The sequence below is a fragment of the Genypterus blacodes genome, unplaced genomic scaffold (genome assembly GCF_046128005.1).
Source record: "Genypterus blacodes isolate CSIRO-AG114 ecotype Tasmania unplaced genomic scaffold, CSIRO-AGI_Gbla_v1 ptg000011l_1, whole genome shotgun sequence".
Classification (NCBI taxonomy): domain Eukaryota; kingdom Metazoa; phylum Chordata; class Actinopteri; order Ophidiiformes; family Ophidiidae; genus Genypterus; species Genypterus blacodes.
In genome coordinates this window covers 442,140-460,161 of record NW_027466825.1, presented here as the reverse complement: position 1 = coordinate 460,161, position 18,022 = coordinate 442,140, and the positions used below count along the sequence as shown (strand labels likewise).

General features: G+C 51.4%; 1 protein-coding gene across 4 annotated transcripts; it reads right to left on the bottom strand.

The window, feature by feature from the left end:
• Positions 1 to 1,767: 1,767 nt before the first annotated feature.
• On the bottom strand, positions 1,768 to 16,201 carry zbtb4 (zinc finger and BTB domain containing 4). 4 transcript variants are annotated; one of them, XM_076159785.1, is made up of 2 exons: positions 16,111 to 16,201; positions 1,768 to 9,062 (listed from the first exon to the last, which is right to left on the bottom strand). In XM_076159785.1, the coding sequence occupies exon 2, from the start codon at positions 9,044 to 9,046 to the stop codon at positions 3,458 to 3,460; it is 5,589 nt and encodes a 1,862-aa protein (XP_076015900.1). In that variant the 5' UTR covers positions 9,047 to 9,062; positions 16,111 to 16,201; the 3' UTR covers positions 1,768 to 3,457. The 4 variants fall into 4 exon arrangements, 3 of the variants coding, with proteins under 3 accessions (XP_076015900.1, XP_076015891.1, XP_076015907.1); XM_076159776.1 differs by lacking the exon at positions 16,111 to 16,201 and adding an exon at positions 14,386 to 14,663; XM_076159792.1 differs by lacking the exon at positions 16,111 to 16,201 and adding an exon at positions 9,151 to 9,599.
• Positions 16,202 to 18,022: the final 1,821 nt, after the last annotated feature.

The window sequence follows — 18,022 nt, the reverse complement described above, 5'->3', positions numbered from 1 at the left end:
TTGGAAATGTTGTCCCCTTGTGCTCCAAAGAGGTCAAAGGTCATGCTTACAGATCCACACACCTTAATGTCCCCGTCTCCTTTTGGTTACATCATTCTGGGTGAAATTCCTCGCAGGGCAAATATCCACATCACAAAGCATCTACATAAGTCGTCACACATTTAACAATTCACAAAATGTTAAATGTGCATGTTAGTAGAAGAATGCGCCGGGAGGATCAAGTGATGTAACCCCCAGGCGTCCGCCAAGTTTGAGCACATGGTTCACATTAGGCGCTCAGGATGGATGTGTAATCTTTAATAAAGCCATGAGACCAGACTAGAGCAGGTTTCGTTGGGTCATTAGGTTAATACTTTATTTTGTTTGATTGCAGCAAAGAGAAAGAACGGGAGACAAGAACAAGAGGAGGGAGAGAGAGAGAGAGAGAGAGAGAGAACAAGAAGAATGTCGGGGGAAAAGGAAACTACAGACTTTGGGAGAGCTGTGGCTACAAGCCTTTGTATCAAATCTAAAGACAAAGTCATCAGGCAACATTAAAACATCTTTTAAAAATAATGTTAACATATTTTGTGGGCTCTATATGGCACAGTATTACCCTAGACATATACACAATACCAAAACAGTTTAGCCACACCCCTACATCTATGAACAGCTTCATAGCAAACAAAGCCATGAGATCTATCTCCAAATTATATTCATTTTTCAAGAGAATGTTCATTTACCGATCAAATTTCTTATGCCATAACAAGGCACCTTAACAGTTGAAATCTGGCAGATCCACGTTACAATAGATAATTATTTAAATATCAAAGCAGAGGCACATTCATTGTAACTAAAACATACAGTAAATTGTTGTATATTACCACCAGATTCCAGTCCAGTCACTACTATACAGTTCGGTTTGCATGCTTTTGGTCTGTATGATAACCATGACGTTAAACTATGGCATAAGAAATGGTCCAAAAACACAAACATGTCCGTCTACAGGAATGGCTTCAGATAGAGTATTGGAGACAGCAAGGCTTTTTTACACAGAAACTAACCCACAGAAAAGTGTCAAAGAAACAATATGTGTCACATATAATTCCAGGGGATATGCTGCTTCGGCATATTTCTTTTGGTTTCCTTACGCACTCTCATCCACAAAATACGTACACACACGCACAAGGCTTGTAACCACACCCAAGGAGATGCAGTTGGTCACGCTGCGTTTTTACACTCCTGCCTGCAGCACCCCGGTACCGTCATTCACACACGCACACACACACACACACACACAGACACAGACATACAAGTACTTCATTCAGAAGTGCAGCGTGCGACCGTAAGTTCGAGGGAGGGAGAATTGAACAGCTCCTAAAAAAAAAGGGATGGCAGCGACTGCTGTGGAGACCTTCTAGAACGCAAAAAAAAACAAAATATCAACAGAGATATGGAAGATAAAGAGTCCAGAAATGATATAAGGAAAAGGAAACAAAAAGCTGTGCGCACAATGCCAGATTTGCGGAGGATATAAACGGTTAGGAAGCAAGTGTTGCTCATGCTTTGTGGATACAGAACCCAAGTTTACTGACATGTTCCTAGGACTACTGTATATATGCATACCAGACGTTATACGGTTCTTTAACAGGTTACTTGTGTCAAAAAGAAAAACAAATGAATTGAAACCAACTCTACCATTAATGCAGCTGTACTTCATTAACCTCATGACTAAATTTACATTCATATTTAAGTTTACTCAAACTCCCCCCTTTTTCACTCCAGCCACTTCCATCCGGTTCAAAGGGGGCTAAACAACAGAAACAACAACAGAGTTTGATAAAAACCAACAAACAAAAACAGAGAGATAACAATACACAGAACAATAAGAGGCCCAGGGGGTCGTCTGGGAAGTTTTTCGGCCACCACTTTGGCTGCTTAGCTCAGCCTCACCCTCGCTCGTATGACACAGGGAAGAAGAGGAAGCAGTTCAGACTCGTTCCGACCTCCCCGCTGAGGGGGAGCAGGACAGTTCAGTCCATAATGTCCGTTCTGTGAGGGAGGGGGAGGCGGAGGGGGGGTGGGGTGGGGTGGGGGGGTGGTGGTGGTGCTGGGGGGAGGGGGGGGGGGTTGGACTCCTCTCATGTTGTGCCCGTTTATTTCTTTCCCTATCCAGAAATAACTCAATACCCTGAATCCATTTTCCATCTTTGCTGTCGCGTTCGTCAAAAAACAAAGTGTGCCTTTAGAAGAGGAAAAGGCGTCTGAAGATGAAGGCGTACAGATTTTTTATTCCTTTATTACTTTTTATGTGAAAGACTTGAGATGATAACCGGAAGTGCAATGGTCTACCAGCCTATAATTACTTACCCAGTGGCCAGCTACATATCTGAAGCAGCTACAAGTGTCCCCTTAAAGTGACCACTACTTTTCTATTGTGCACATAAGGTACAAACTATGGTGAATGCTATGCAGATCCTACAGGGTCATCCGGCCACAAGGTCACCAGGTTTTACCGGAGACGTTATATAAGCTCAGATGATCTGTCATTGTCATAGTCTCGCGTCCGTGCCGTAGCCACAGCAATGACTCCTTTCTGTTTTGGATAGGAAAGGAATCACTTCTACACACTGACCTACAGTAGCTAATCCGACAAGAGTAGGAATGCTATGTGCGTCTCAGAACCTCACGGAATGATCAGCGCTCAGGTGGCAATCTCTAGCCATTCACACACACACGTACACACACACACACACAGTAGCACATACACTTTCACACATACACACTAATACCTGCATACGTCCACCTCTGTATGCACAAATCCCCAATTATAAGCCCATATAAAACTTTCACAGACAGTTTAACAACAGGATACACCTGTATTCTAATTCACTCGCGCCCATACAAACACACACAAGCTTTGCGTTGCTTAATGCTCTACCTCCAACTGTGTCGAGTAAGGACTCTCTCTCTCTCTCTCTCTCTCTCTGGTCTCATCCCTTATCCTTGCCCGGACGAGCCCTCCCTCCCAGAAGAGTGTTTATCCTCCTTATGTGGTCACTAAAAAGGGAAGCGGGCTGAACTAATTTTCCACACAGCACACGCCCTGTTAGCAGTTCTTTTTCTTATATTATATATAATATAATGAGTCAGGGAGGAAGATTAATCAAACTCTAGAACTACAACACACTACAGCAAGACAGGAGAGAGTCGGAAGGGTAAACAGGAGTAAAGAGGGGAGTCATGATACGTCACTATAATATTGGCCTCTTCTCCCCGTTTCTTTGCTCCTTCTTCTCCTGTTACACCTCCTCCTGATTTCGTGCCTAGCTCTGATCTCTAATGAATAAAAGAGAGGCAGGGATACTGTGCAAGTGTACTCGATGACCCAGTGAGCATGCACCCCTCCCTCTCCCATCCCAAACAGGCCAGACCGTCCCCTTTGTAATATATTCCATAGTTATAGTGCTTTTGTGTCCTACGGTTTGCCGCTGCTGCTGTCCCGCTGCTTCTTGCCGCTGTTGCCGCCGCCGCTGTTGTAGAGGCTGGGGTTGGCCAAAAGATGGTGAGGCGCCGCGCCCATGTAGGACCCGGCGGCAGCTGCGTAGTTGAAGATGGCGGGGAGGAAGGGCAGCGGCTCCACCTTGTCGCCCCCGGGTGCCATCATGTTCAGAGCCACGGGAAGCGCCGCCAGGTTGTAGGGGTAGGCCAGCAGCTGCGGCCCGTAGAGCAGCTGGTAGGGGTCTGGGTAGAATGGCAGCTTGGCCAGGTCCCCGCCATTAGGGACCATCACCTTCCCTAGGGGTCCGAAGGGAAGAGCTCCGGCTGGGTAGGAGGATATGAGCAGGTTCTCCTCCTGCTTCTTACCCGAGCGGCAGCTCTCTTGAGCGGTAAGGGGTAAGGGGTAATCCTGCGCCAGGTAGGAGGAGGTCTCTGCATGCTGGGAGTCTCTGGAAGAAGGAGTTGAGTTGTGGTGGTCGTGGTCAGGCGGCGGAGGAGCTCGGGGAAGGAGCAGGGCGTGAGCAGAGGGGCGGTCGCCGGTACCAGCTGCTCCAGCGGGCCGGTGGGGTCGCTCGTGGCCTTGGGAACTGGGTTGACGGTGGCGGTTGGCTTGAGCTAACAGTCTGACAGTTGTGGGGGGCTGACAGGGGGACTTTGGAGTGTGCCGGTGTGAGGAGGGTCCATTCATAGTGGTTTGAGTGGAAATGTGCTGGGGTGAAAGCACAGGGCTGAGCGGCTCCTCTTTAGGGACCAAGAGAGTGAGCGGCTCCTCTGGGACGTGGGCACCTCTGCTCATTTGCTTGGCTATCTCTCTCTCCCTCTCTCTCGTCATTTCCTTTTCCCGTTCCCTCTGCCTCTCCCTCTCTCTTTGTCTGTCCAACTCCTTCTCTTTCGCTCTTTGCCTCTGCATCTCCCTCTCCCTGGCTAGAATGGAGGACATGGTCAAGTCTTGTGCTTGGTCCGGAGAGGGGCTCCTGGACAGGGACTGGACTCGGAGATCGCGGACCAGATGTTGTTGCTCATAGCCTCCGCACAGAATGGTACCGTTCCCGCCCTGCGTCTCTCTGTCCATAATGACCCCATCCCGTTTCATGAATCCCACCTCAGAACTGGGAGCGGTTGTCATGGAAACAGGAGGAGCAGCAGTGGTTATTCTGGTCTGTGATGTCATGGGCACATTTGTAGAGGTGTTGGTGGGAGCCAGGACGTGTGCGGGGCTGGGCGTACGCTGGATCTGGCTGTCGAGGTTCTTCTTACTGGGGGTGCGGTAATCCAGACACTCAGACCCGTTCATGACTAGTACACTCTGAAGATTAGAGGGTGTGGTGGGCACGATTTTGGATTTAGGAGGCGTGGGGTTAACCGGGTTGTCCGGTGTAGAGGTTGAAATTTGAGGAGCGAGTTCTCTCTCTGGAGAGAGAGCTTTGACAGCTTTCAATTCTGTCTTCTTGTCGCTGAATTCTGACATCAGATGTTCATCTTTCAGCTGGCCCAGGTGGTTCTCACGTGGCTGTGATGCCAAACGGTCACCAGCGACGGGTTGGTCTGGTGTTAAATAGCTGATAACTGAAACAGAGAGAGCGGTGGGAGCGCTGGGAGCGCTGGGAGCGCTGGGAACGTGTACTTTGTCAGTCTCTGGCGCTCTGCTAACAGTGTTCACCACTGTCTCTGCTTTTTTTGGCTCTGAGTTTCTGTCCTCCTTATCTCTCTCTGGGGAACTGCTTAACTCGTGGCGTCGGATGTGGCGGATTAGTGCTGAAGATGTTTTGCATACTTTATGACACTGTGAACACGTATGTCGCGCTAACGCTCTCCTGCTCAGGCGACACGGACTGGCCCGACTGCTCCTCACCACCAAGTCTATTTGTCCTTTTTCCTCCTCGTACTTTCCGGCCTCTGGCACCACTTTGACCCCGACACCTTCGTCGTGTTCGCCAAGAAGCACTTTGGGAGGCACAGAGGGCGCCTCAGTAGGCTTGGGATGTTGGGTCCTCTGGTGATCCTCCAATTTATTCCTTGAGGGGAAAGTGGCTCGGCAGAAGAGGCAAACAAACTCCAGCAGATGGCTAAGCTCGTGTTTGTCTCGCTTTCTGGGGCTGGAGAACCAGCGGCCACATGTGCCACACTCTGCTGCATTCCCATTAGTCCACGGCCGCCTCTTTATTCCCAAAGGAGCCACTGAGGTAGACAGAGGAGGTTTCGGGGAGAGCGGAGGAGGAGGAGGGGTGGAAACCTCACCGCGAGCCTCCTTAACGGGATCTTCAGCTTCCTTGTTTTTCTCTTTTAAAGGAACACAGGGGTAATCCTTCTTTCCCCCCTCTTCCTTCTTCGTGTTACATTTGATTAACTTTTTGGCCTCTCCAACCTCCTCCTCCTTGTCGCCCCCCACGCCTTCCCCCACCACGTCCTCACTTCTCCCGTCCTCACTGGTATCTTGTGATATCGCGGCCTCTTTACTCACGTCGTTCCTGTGTCTCTCTGACCTCCTAATCAGCTGCAGGGAACGTTTGAACTTCAGTTTCCTCTGCCAGCTCTTGACCCTTTGGAGATGTGCTTGGGTCTTCCTCTTAGGCTTGTAGGAGTAGTAAGGCCGCCACAAGTTGTCTTCAGTGTCGTGGTCACTCTCCCCTTGTTCGCGCACCTCTTGGCGGAAGTAATACTCCCTCACTTCGTTTGGGGATTTGGAGACCTTCTCCCCGACCTCCTCCTCAGACTCGCCTTCTTTCCCCTCGCCTTCGGCTTCCAGGCTGGCTCTGCGGTGGGAGCGGTGTTTGTGGTGGTGGTGGCGGGAGTGAGAGTGGCGAGGCTCCTTGGCGACCCTCGCGGACGACGTCTCGTTGCGTTTGGCTTTGGGAGGAGACAGGCTCTTGTCTCTCCGGAGGTCCGTCTCGGAGATGCTGCGCTTTACTATGGCTTCCTCGCCGATGCGTACGGTAATCTGGCACAGCGGCCCTGCTTCCCTGCCCTGTGACCCCGACAGCTGCTTTGTGTTGGCCATATCATTCTTGCTGTGTGACTTTCGTGATTTGTGATACGATCTGCCTATCTCAGTGTCCTGGCTATCTCTTAAGCCTTCCTCTGTAGTATCTGAGCTCTCCCTGGACCTCTTTCTGTGACTCTCTGCACTGACCTTTTGCTTTTTCATTGGCCTGGTGCCGCCTTTGTGGGATGTCTGACTGCTACTGGTTTCTGGGTAAGAGCCGTCCGCCGCTCCTTTCCCACTAAGAGAAGTTACCTGCTTACTATGGACGATGACAGATGATGACACTGCTGTTCCGTGAACTATGACAGAGGGTTTCGTGTGGCCATATGTTATCACAGACGGCATGGTTGCTTCCGAGCCTCTACTGGTCTTGGGAATTTTATTTTTGCTACTACCAGACATTTTGCTGCCACTGACTTTCCCTTGCTCGAGCTCAGGGGCCTCGCTCTCGTGTTCTCTAACTTTGGACAGGTCTGTTTGGGGGAAGGGCACTAGTGTGGTGAAGTCTCTTTGCTCAACAGCCACAGAAACGGGGAAGCCGTCGGGGAAGGCATCTGGGTCGGGCTTCACACTCTGGGGGTGGGCCCCGCCGATGAGACTCTGCAGGTCTTCGGGAGCCAGAGAGCAGCCCAGGCCCGGCAGAGAAAGTGGAGGTGATTCGCTCGATGGCAGAAGGAGGCCATTAGCCAAACCGTCACTATAGGTCTTGTAGGGTCTCTTCTGGGAGCGCATGGGGAGAAGGCGATAGAGCTTGAGGGCGTTAGCCTTCTGTTTATAGCCACCATTAGCTGTCTTTTCACTCGAGATGAGGCTGGGGTTAATCCCGTGAATGGTCTTCTGGTGTGTTTTGAGATTGTAGTAGGTGGCAAAAGCATCCCAGCAGAAAATGCACTGGTAGCGACGCTCTCCCGTGTGCCACACCTCATGCTTTGTGCGGTACTCAGCTAGAGCAAATACCTTGTCACAATAATGACACGGATACTTGCGGCGCCACGAGTGCACGTTGGAGTGACGCTTGAGGCTGGATAGAGTCATGTAAGAACGCTCGCACACGGAGCAGAAATAAATGACATTGCCATCTACCACCTTCACAAAATGGTTCTCATCACCCCCGAGCAGCTCCGTAGCTGCTGCATCATCTCCTTGGATACGTGCCAGGAGGCTTCGTGCTTTCTTCCCTGGCCGGGCCCTACTGATGTCTGTTTCTCCCACAATCACTCCCCCCTCCACCCGCACCTCACCCTCCTCTAGCGGCTCCTCCTTTGGCCGCACAGTGAGAGAGGGAGGGCCCAGGCTGTTAGAGGCTAGGCTCGGCGCCCTGCAGGAGGCCTCGTGGGACTGCAGTCTCTTGCTGTGAATGAAGACTTTGCCACAATAACGGCAGCTGAGGGCGCGGCTTCCACGGTGCAGCCGCATGTGGACCGTGAGCGAGGACGCCGAGCTGAAGAGCCGGTGGCACACCCCGCAAATCAACTCGGGCTTCAGGCTGTCCATAGGGGAATAGGAGGATGAGTGTGGGGGGGCGGTAAGTCCTTCAGACGGGGGAGGAGGGGGAGGCGGTAGCGGGGGAGGGAGGTGGAGAGTGGGAGGGTGAAGGCTTGGTCTGTGAGGGCTCCCCACCTTCCCCGCCGGTCTGACTTTGTCCTTCCTCTCTGCATCCCCGACTCTCTGGCCCTGATAGGCCGGAGCGCCCAGATTAAAGAGGATCTGGGCAGTCCGAGAGGGTGAGGCCGTACCGTTAGCCGCACCGTGTCTCTCATCCCATCCATCTCTTCCGTAACAGCCCCCTACAGAGCCGCTGGAAGGCCTGGGGGGGGACCTGTTAAACTGAGTCTCTGGATTGAGTTTGGAGCACTTCAGAGGAGGGGGGGATTTTATATCCTTCCTGATAAGCGTGTGAGCAGCCAGGGGAGATGAAGAGGAGGAGGGCGATGAGGACGGAGAGCTGTCGTGCCTGGGAGGCCTAAAGGGTCTGTGCTTTACATCCATGGTAGCGTCCAGTTTCCACAGCGACCCCTCGTCTGAACTCTTGGAGGATGGCCGCCGTCGGTGGGGGGAAGGGGACGATGAGGCAGAGCTGCGACAGTGGTTTGGTGATGTCAGCGAGGCAGGGAGGGGTGCGGCACAAAGCGGGAAGCTTAAGGTGATTTTAGCATTCTTAGGTCCGTCCTCCATGTCCTCCATGCTGTCCTCTATTGTGGCCTCTCCACGGCTTCCGTGCCTTTTACCCTTCATCTCCAGCTGCTCAGCCTCTCGTTCCTTTTCCTCTTTCTCAGGCAGAGAGGCCACTCCAGAACGGATCGGCTTGTGAAGTCCTCCGATTGTAGTCGAGCCACAGCCCCTGAGGCACAAACTGTTAGGTCGATGGAATGATGACGATGACTGAAGGGTGTCTAATCCCACTAATGTTGGTGGCAGGGAAGACAAAGGTGACCGACTCTGGTGACACGTGGCGGCGTCCTTCGCTGTGTTATGTGGGAGGTCGCAGAGAGCAGAGTGCCAATCAGCTGGGTGTTGTTCACTCAGACGTGACTGAACAAGGCCCACGTGGAGGGGGTCCCACACCTTCTCACCAGACACCATGACCGGCCCCCAAAATCTAAAAGAAAACAAATAAAAGAAGTATTAGTGAAAGCATTACTATGATAAACTGCTGAAGATGAATGTGAAACATGTAAATGACATACAGCCGAGCAGAAGTGACATTACAGCCAAAGCCTGTGCAGCAGCAGTCATGGAACTCTTTTGCGGGATGGCAGAGACACCTAAATGCCCCAGCAAACTCCAACAGCTCAGCCAGCCATGGTGAGTGAGGAGCGGAGGGAGAGGGTAGGGGGAAGGAATGAATCTGCAGCAGTGCTGGTTTAGATTTCAGCGTACCACAGCCAAGCCTTCAGAAAGGCATTCCACAGATCCATCTCTCACGGCTGTGACACAACATTCCCCCTGCCTAATTGGAAAGCGTTCAGATTTAATCAAGATTCCCTCAGAATAGTGTTGACTTGTGTGCATGGACCCGTCACACATAAAAATAGTCCCGCTCTCTTGCTCTTCGAACAGACTGAAGGAGAGGGGGTGGCTGTGATCACTGCCATTCCTGGCAGTGGCTAGTATCTGCCGGGCATGACTCTAACCATTTATTTGTTAAGGCAAAGCGGGAGAGAAGGAAAGAGGGGAAGAGGAGAAGGGAGGGAGATTGCATGCGTGTGCATGGGGAAGGGGTGTTTTTCCGCCCTCTGCATCCGGTACAATCTCAGTTAAGCTGGAGAGGATGAGCAGCGGGTACTTCCCATTTCCATTCTAATTCAACTGCTATGGCGGTTTGTACAGCCATCCTGCTATTTCTTCATGCATAGGATAGCTGCAGATTCACCTGCAAAAGGCAATTTACTTTTATTACTTATTTAAAATGGGGCACTTTTGGGGCTCTGTAGAATGGGGAGAGGAAGAGAGACAGTTTAAGGCCATAATGATGCGACAAGAAGAAAAATCCTCAGTCATGCTTTTCTGCCTGCGTTTTCAAGCAGCAAGGCGGCCAGGAAGGCAGGCCGCTGTAAAATTCCACAGGCAGCCCTGAACAGGCAGAAACTAGGTCAGCACTGTTATTGCAGAGGGAAGAGGAGGGAGAGAGGGAGAGAGAGAGAGAGAGAGAGAGAGAGAGAGAGAGAGAGAGACAGAGGGACAGAGAGAGGGATAGAGAGAAAGAGGGAGAGCGAGAGGAAGAGAGGGAGAGAGAGAGACAGACAGACAGAAAGAGGGAGAGAAAGAGAAAGAGATTGAGAGAGAGGGCTAAGGAGAGTCAGACTGGCGATGATAGAATAGGGGAGACAGAGAGAAAGAAAGTGGGGTAAGTGATAGAGCATGAGAGAGAGAGAGAGAGAGAGAGAGAGACGGTAGGATGAAACAGAAACAGTCAGACAGACAGGAACCACATAGGAAACACATAGCACATAGGCAAACACACAAACACTTGCGTGTACACAACATTGTAGCATACATGCCCACAGGCAAGAGACACTGAGGCATAAACAAAGCAGATTTATATTGATGAGCCTACTTGTAAATGACATTCAAAACCTAAGGGTGAATCTGAGTGCAAAACACCAGAGGCTACAGGTACAGGTGGAATTAACTACAGATAAGAGTCTTTCAAACCAAAGTGCGATACACACTATGTGCTGTACTGGGACAAAAAAACTGTTTGTGCCTATTCGCTATGGTTACTACTGCTAAAAACAAGAGCGCGCATTTTCTGTCTGTCCAGGATCAAAGAGGCCTTCGTTGTCGCTCACATTCACTGAGCGGTGGATGTTGTGCAGGAAATCCCTTATGGTAAGCGGCAGCCTGCTACAAGTGGGCGGACACACCGAGAGACGCTGCCGAGGCTAAAAATGTCACCGTCTCATCTGATGCTTGCAATGCGGACAGGAAAATGCGTATGACGCCTCCTTGCTCTTTATCTCCCTGTGACGCACACAAGCTGCTGCACAAGAAAGCCTGCGTGACACACAGTCTGACCGTGACGGGCGGCTTTAAATATGCATCAAATGTACTTCACTTCCAACACGAAGGGGCAGGATTACGCCTCCAAATGCAAAGGAAATGCAGGAGAGGGGAGGAAAAGAAAACACATAAGCACAAACACATCCGTCCCTGTAACATGCAGACATAGAGAGGACCCTGAAGTCAAAGCCAAACAAATTGCAAACCCCCCCGTCCCCGCACCTCGCTGCAACAGGATGTTCTGTGCAAACAAACATGTTAGTCGGCCGGAGCGCTGATCGTCTATTTATGCTCGCGGCGTTACAAAGCGGCGTCACAGGAACAGGTGCTCAGCTGGTGCGGGACAAATGACGAACTAGACTCGTAAACAAACAAAAAAAAAAGCCCCCCACGTTATACCAAGCACATTTCACGTCGCTGCTGAGGGTCTTCGTATACTTCCAGGCGAGAGGACAACTGCTGGTATAGACACGTACTTTTCGCAACGCGCCAATACAATTTTCACTCCGTATCGAGTGACAAAACGGGAGGTACACGCTGTCGCTTGTGATTCGGGGTAGATCTCTCCTTCAGTGTTAAATCTTCTGAAATAATCTCATTTTAGCTGGAGAAAAAGGGAAAGTGTTGTTTGGCTCAACGGCTCACTGAAACAGACGAAGCGCCTTGATTTTGGGACTGGATTCAGACGGGCAGATGCTTTACTGTTTCCCTTTGATACGGCTCCCCTCTGAGAAAATGCGGACGACTCGGTGACCTTGAAATCCATTTGTGCGTTATCCGTTGAATTGGACAGGGAAAATGAAGCGCTACTCAAACAGCCTTGTGCGAGGCGAGGCGAGGCGCACTAGCGGCACGGTACGGGATGTTGGCTGGTACGCCGGCTCGCGGGCCTTGAACGCGGCCTTCGAGCATCGTGTTTACTTCACACTAAAAATGGCACGTGCACCCACAGATACAACCGCTTTAAATCAATGAGGAGAAAATGCGTTTGCTTTCATCTATCCTGAAAAATGTTGTGCTCTTGCTGCACGAAAACGGCGTGCGTCCGCAACTCTATCTAATTTGGCTCTAAAACAAACCGCTTTGAGCAGTTTGGTCCGATACCTACGCTAATTAGGGATTAATGGTCTGGTGGAAAGTGACATTTTTAATACAGTTTTAGTGCCACTTAATTTGCTTTCATGTTTAAATGTGACTCATGTCTGATTTTAAGTAGAGTGCGAAATGAAATCTGCGTTTCCAGCGATGATATTCTGTGTTTTCAATCGTGACGCGGCAGGAGTATGTGCGTGCTAGGGGCTGCCGGCGAGGGCGTGGAATGCACAGGGGCCTCTGTGCTCCTCCTGGTGAGCCAGAGGTGAGGAGTGCGTAGCGGGAAGGAGAAGGTGTCGGTTGAGCTTTCGCCCTCGTATGGAGCAGCCGAAGGGGCCCAACCATTGGGGTAGCAGAGCGGGAGAGAGAGAGAGAGAGAGAGAGAGAGGGAGAGAGAGAGGGAGAGAGGGGGGTTTGGATCGGGGGGCATCGTTAGCAAGAACGACGACTGAACTCTCCACAACCTCCCGGGCCAAGGGACGACGGTGGCGACCGCCAGATGGGATAGCGAGAGCAGGGGGGGGGGGAAGCGAGGGGAAGAGAAGTTGGTATGGGTCGGGGAGTGGCTGAGCAGAGGTGGTGGCGGTGGTGTGTGCGGGGGAGGTAGGGGTAACTTCAAACACGTCCCTCTCATGTTCACATTTCATGGTTTCCTTGTCTTTCAGATCCCACTCAGTGTGACCGACTGCACGCCCTCTTTGTCCCCCCCCCCCTCCTCCCCACACGTAAACTGTCCTATCGCGGTGATTTGGCATGCCGCTCCACGCACCAGCCGACCTGCCCGTGTCTCAAATGCCGCGCGCTCCACGGTCTGTTAGCTCTCAGCCCTGCACGTAATTCCCATAATTCTGCCCGCTGCAACGGAATCAGGGGAGGCATTAGGAACCAGCAAGTCCAAAAATGTACCCCGGGAGAGCAGTAACATAACACTCCTGACCTTTTTGGGAGTAATTTCCCGAAATCATATTCAATTTCATGCGCAGTCCATCTTGAAGGTGGAGTGAGAACCCGCTGGAAGTTTGGGTCTTGAACGAGCGAGAATGGTTCGCTTCTCAGCTAGGTTTGGACTGGGCTGCGCTAGAAACAGGAATCACAACGTAACTTCAGCGATAGCGGCGCTGCTCCAGTCGCATCCTATCCAATTCTCAAATTTTCAAAGAAATGCGTAATGTAAACAAAGCGACAACCACGACTTGCATTGTCGGGATATCAGATTTTACCAAACACAATCCAAACGACTGAACCCGCAGAGCCCACAGAGAAGCGACATTTCCTATTGTCTGACCTATGACCCCCCCTACCCCTGTGGCACTGTGCGGATCATATTTTCCATACATTGAGCACAGGCGCTTGGGGTGGCATCCATGGAAACCAGGAATGTGGAAGAGTTGGCAGCAGAAGCTCTGTTGTTTTGGAAAAAAAGAGAAGGATCAGGGCTTTACAGCGGCAACAGCAGGGTTGGTGACATCAATATGCCCTCTGCTGCTCTGCGAGAGACACCCCCGGCAAAACAACCGGCTGGCCGGCGACAAGGCAAAATGGAGGACGCGGGGGTCGGCCCACCGTGAACACAAGAGAACCAGAGAGACGTTTGCCACAGTTTGGCCTCTCAACACGCACTTCCTGTAATGTTGTTTGCAAGTTGAGGGACACGGGTAGGAGATTGGCCCGTAACGGTAATGGGAAGGTTGCCCCCTCCCCCCCCACTCCCTCCCCAAACGACAAAGCCTACGTCGTGTTGTGGCGATTCACCCGTTTGCTAACGCGAATCACAGCAACGCGAGAAGCTTTGATGAATTAAAAGTTTCGTCACAATCTCAAAAACGAGTCATCGCTCTTGAAAAAGAACTGCGTGGTGCGCCAGCAACAGAGGGGAGGATGAGGGAGACGAGGCCTGTTATTGGCACACACACACGCGCGCACACACACATACACACACATACACACAGAGACACACAGAGAGAGAGAAAGAGAGAGAGGGAGAGAGCACAGGCACATATAAACACACACATCCCTTACACAAACACGCACGGCACGGCCATGCATAAACGCACACCCACTAACACTTACGCCCAACACACACACACACGCACACACATACACACACACACACATTGAAATAGAAAACCCTTTCCTCCTCTTCACGTGCGAAACAGCCACCACGGCGACGGAGTGAAGCGCAAAACAAGCAGGAAAACAACAGAAAATCAGCCTCTCTTCCTCTCATTCTCCCTCGCTCTCTCCCTCGCTCTCTCTCTCTCGCTCTCTCTCTCTCTCTCGCTCTCTCTCTCTCTCTCTCAGGAAGGCAAGCATACAAGAGAACGTACCTTGGAAAACCTCCTGCTGCATCTCTGCTGCGATGTGTTCTCTCCCTCTCCCCTCACACTCCCTCTCTCGCTCTCTCTCTCTCGCTCGCTCTCTCTCGCTCTCACTCTCTCTCCCCCTCGGTCTGTGTATGCGCACGTCTGAGTGTGTGTGTGTGCGAGAGAGAGAGAGAGAGAGAGGGGGAGCGAGGGAGAGCGAGCAGGCGAGCAGGCGAGCGAGCGGGGAGAGGCGGCGCACGCACACGCACACACACACATACACACGCATATGCACACAGGCAGCAGTGTGTGAAGACAGAGGGCAGGAGCGATTCTCACACTCTGACTTGCTCACTCTCTCGCTCTCTCTCTCTCTCTCTCACTCACTCCCCCTTTCTTGCTCTAACTCTCCCTCTGCTCTCTCCCTCTCTTTTGCCTGTTCTCCTCTCTCACTTCGGTTTTCGCGTGTGACACATGATTCTTAGTGTTTTTGCTTTTTTTCCAGCAAGTGAATCCCCCCTCAATACACCCCCCCCCCACCCCGAATCCAATCTTCTTTTTATTTGGAAGTGTTCCTCTCTCTCTCTCTCTCGGTCTCTCTCTTTCTCGCTCTCTCCCTTTCTACGCACACGCACGCACACACGCACACACGCTACTTTATATACACAAAGCCCGGCGATAGGGAGAGGGAGGGAGAGGCAGAGGGAGACAGAGTGGGAGAGCAAGCGAGAGGACGCCATTTAAGCAGTTTGTTACGAGCACTGCAAGTCCCCAAAATGGCTGAAAACAAACAGGAACCGTGCCAACTCAAAAAACCTGGGCACAAGGACGGACGGACAGACAGACGCGGAGTCAGAGGCGAGCGAGACGACGAGGGGAGAGAGAGAGGGAGAGAGAGCGAGAAGGAGAGAGAGAGAGAGGGAGGGAGAGAGAGGACAAACTGGTGATAGTCAAATGGCGGATGGGAACACTGTGTGAAACAAGTGAAGTTGGGAGAAAAACAGGGGGATTAACAGGAGATGGAGAGACGGGGAGAGAAAGAAGGGCAGACAGAGCGGCGCAGGGACACGCTCAGAGCACCCGCGGCCTTGACACAAAGGGTTCAGGTGTTATCGGGCGCGAGATGGCCGTTGGACGTGTTAGTTGGCAGCTTTTAGGCCAGTTTGAGCATCAATCCCCCGTCCTCCGCTCAACACAACAACACAGCCGACGTGCCAGCGGCCTCGGCCTTCGAGGCCGACGCGGCCCCACCCCCCCAGCCCCCCACGGCAAAAGGCCTCCGGGCTGGGTATCGCTCCTGATTCATCGGCGTTCCTCGAAAAACGTCTCGCAGCTACTTTCAAATGTCCCCTTGGCGTCCCCCCCCTCCTCTCCCCACCCCTGCCCAGGCCGCCTGCTCTCGGCCGCGCACGTCACGGTCAATGGAAATTCCACATACCTCTGTTCTGCCGCTGCCGGCCGCGCACCACTCAGCGGCCTCAGACCGGGAGGTATTCTTTTCAGCTGGAACAAGAGGGCGGCGGGGACAGAAAAATGAGAGGAGGGGTGGAAGAATGTGCTCGGACTGTTATGCTACGACACCATCATACTTCCCACTGTCCTTTTGAGAGGAGCCGCTGCCCCTCCACTCCCCCATACCCCACCAACTGAACCTTGAAGCCAACAACCCACCCTCCTCCTCCTCAACTTCCCTGCCCTCTCTCTCTCTCTCTTTCTGTGTGTGTGTGTGTGTGTGTGTCTCTGTCTCACCCTCATTGTACACCGCCACACTTGTCTCCATGGGAACTGCTCTGGGATTGGGTGTTGTTCCTGTGACCTCTCGGGCTCTTTGGAGTCTGAGGAACTTTCTCCCCCCCCTCGTCCTCTCTCATGCACTCTTTGGCGTTCCCAAAGCACGCCGGTGTGTGCAAGGGACGAGCGGCGGCGGGCTGTCGTGAGTCATTTCTCGCTGGATGGACGGAAATAAAACAGAAAGCGAGAAAACTTAGTAGGTATGAAGCAGATTGCAAGTTGGCAAAAGACAATACTTCATGCGAGTGTGAGTTTGAGTTTGTGTGTGTGTGTGTGTGTGTGTGTGTGTGTGTGTGTTCCAGGAGTGCGCACATGTGCACTCGCATTGTTCCATGATGCAGCCAGACGCCAACCCCATATTCAGAGACACCCCCTGTCCCCCAGCCGTCCCTATTCATGGGTGTTTGCCCAAACGTGATCATAGCCTTTCATGCTGTGCTACCAAGCGACACACACGTCTGAATGCACAAAGATGGAGGGGGACTAAGGAGGCCATCTTGCTGCAAAATTTAAGCCATTAGCCGACACGGTTTTGTAATATTTAACTGCCGTACAGTGAAAGTTACCTAACCTTGAGCTCGAGCTTGACACATTCAAGCGTAAAAGTATTTATTTGACTCATATACCAGTTTATTGTCTGTGCTTAACCGTGCACTTCATCCTAAAAATCAAACATGTAATAAGTCTAATGGCAGCTAAATGTCGAGCTGCAGGACTGAACTCTGCATTCCTATTAGAAGAACAGGGAAGTGAAAGTTCATTGCCTCTGTCAGTGCCGAGCTATTTTAGCTGCGGTGCAATTCGACAGTGAACGCTACAAGTTCAATACAATGAGGCCTGCTTTGTTTACGTTTCATTAAACCATACTGGCTGGCCGCTGATGTTCTTAGTTTCTTACCTTACAATGAGGCGGATACAAGACAAATAGTGTCTGCACAAAATGTACCGCGGAAGAACATCTAATAACAAAGTCTGGCACGTGTTAATGAGCGGAAATAGTGTTTCCAATGTTTCATATGATCAGAAACAATGCACCAATGTAGTGCTGCTTGTCAACATCATACTGAATTCCTACTTGCTGAGGCACCAGTAAACACCCTGTACAGCCTCACTGAAGGGATGACTAACCTGCTCTCCAGCTGACTTGGCCTCAGATCAAAGTGGGAAGTCAAACGACATTTGCGAGGTTCAGATGTCAGGGGTTTCTTAAAGGAGAAGAGGAAGCGGTCGCTGTGCCGGGACGAAGCGCCGTTTCCCTTTCTGCGACCTGTGCACAGAGAAGAGAGGACGAGGAGGTGAAACGGCAGACAGGCATTAATCTACAGGCATCGATACGGATCAACATTCGGAGACGTCTTCACAACCGACAGGATGGGGTTTGGTGCCCTCAACTCGGTCTTACAGGCACGGGGCAGCGCAGGGAAACTTGAGGGAACCTCGTTGGAAAATGAGAAAGATTGAGCGTGTCGGAACATGCCTTCGGTTAAACAGTTGGCTGCTGCTCACAAAGGCAAATTTCAGGGCACCAACCGACACGACAACTTGAAACAGAAAAAAAACAGCGCGCGCTAAATGGGTCCCTGAATGTCCATGCAAATAGCTCTTCCTCAGTCTTCTCCCTGACACGGGTCATTAAAAGTTAAATGGCCCATGATAAGTGATATAGCACAACCAGAGATTTGCCCAATTTTGCCAACTATCAGTCAAAATGTAAATAAAAGGAGTTTCAAGGTCAGATACATTCACAAATAGTCGAATAAATAATAATTACCATGAAAGTATCCTTCCTATCCCACACAACTCTGCAGAGTCATAGCAGGAATTACGCTACAAATAAAAATAAAGTCATTCCAGCAACAGAAAACATGAC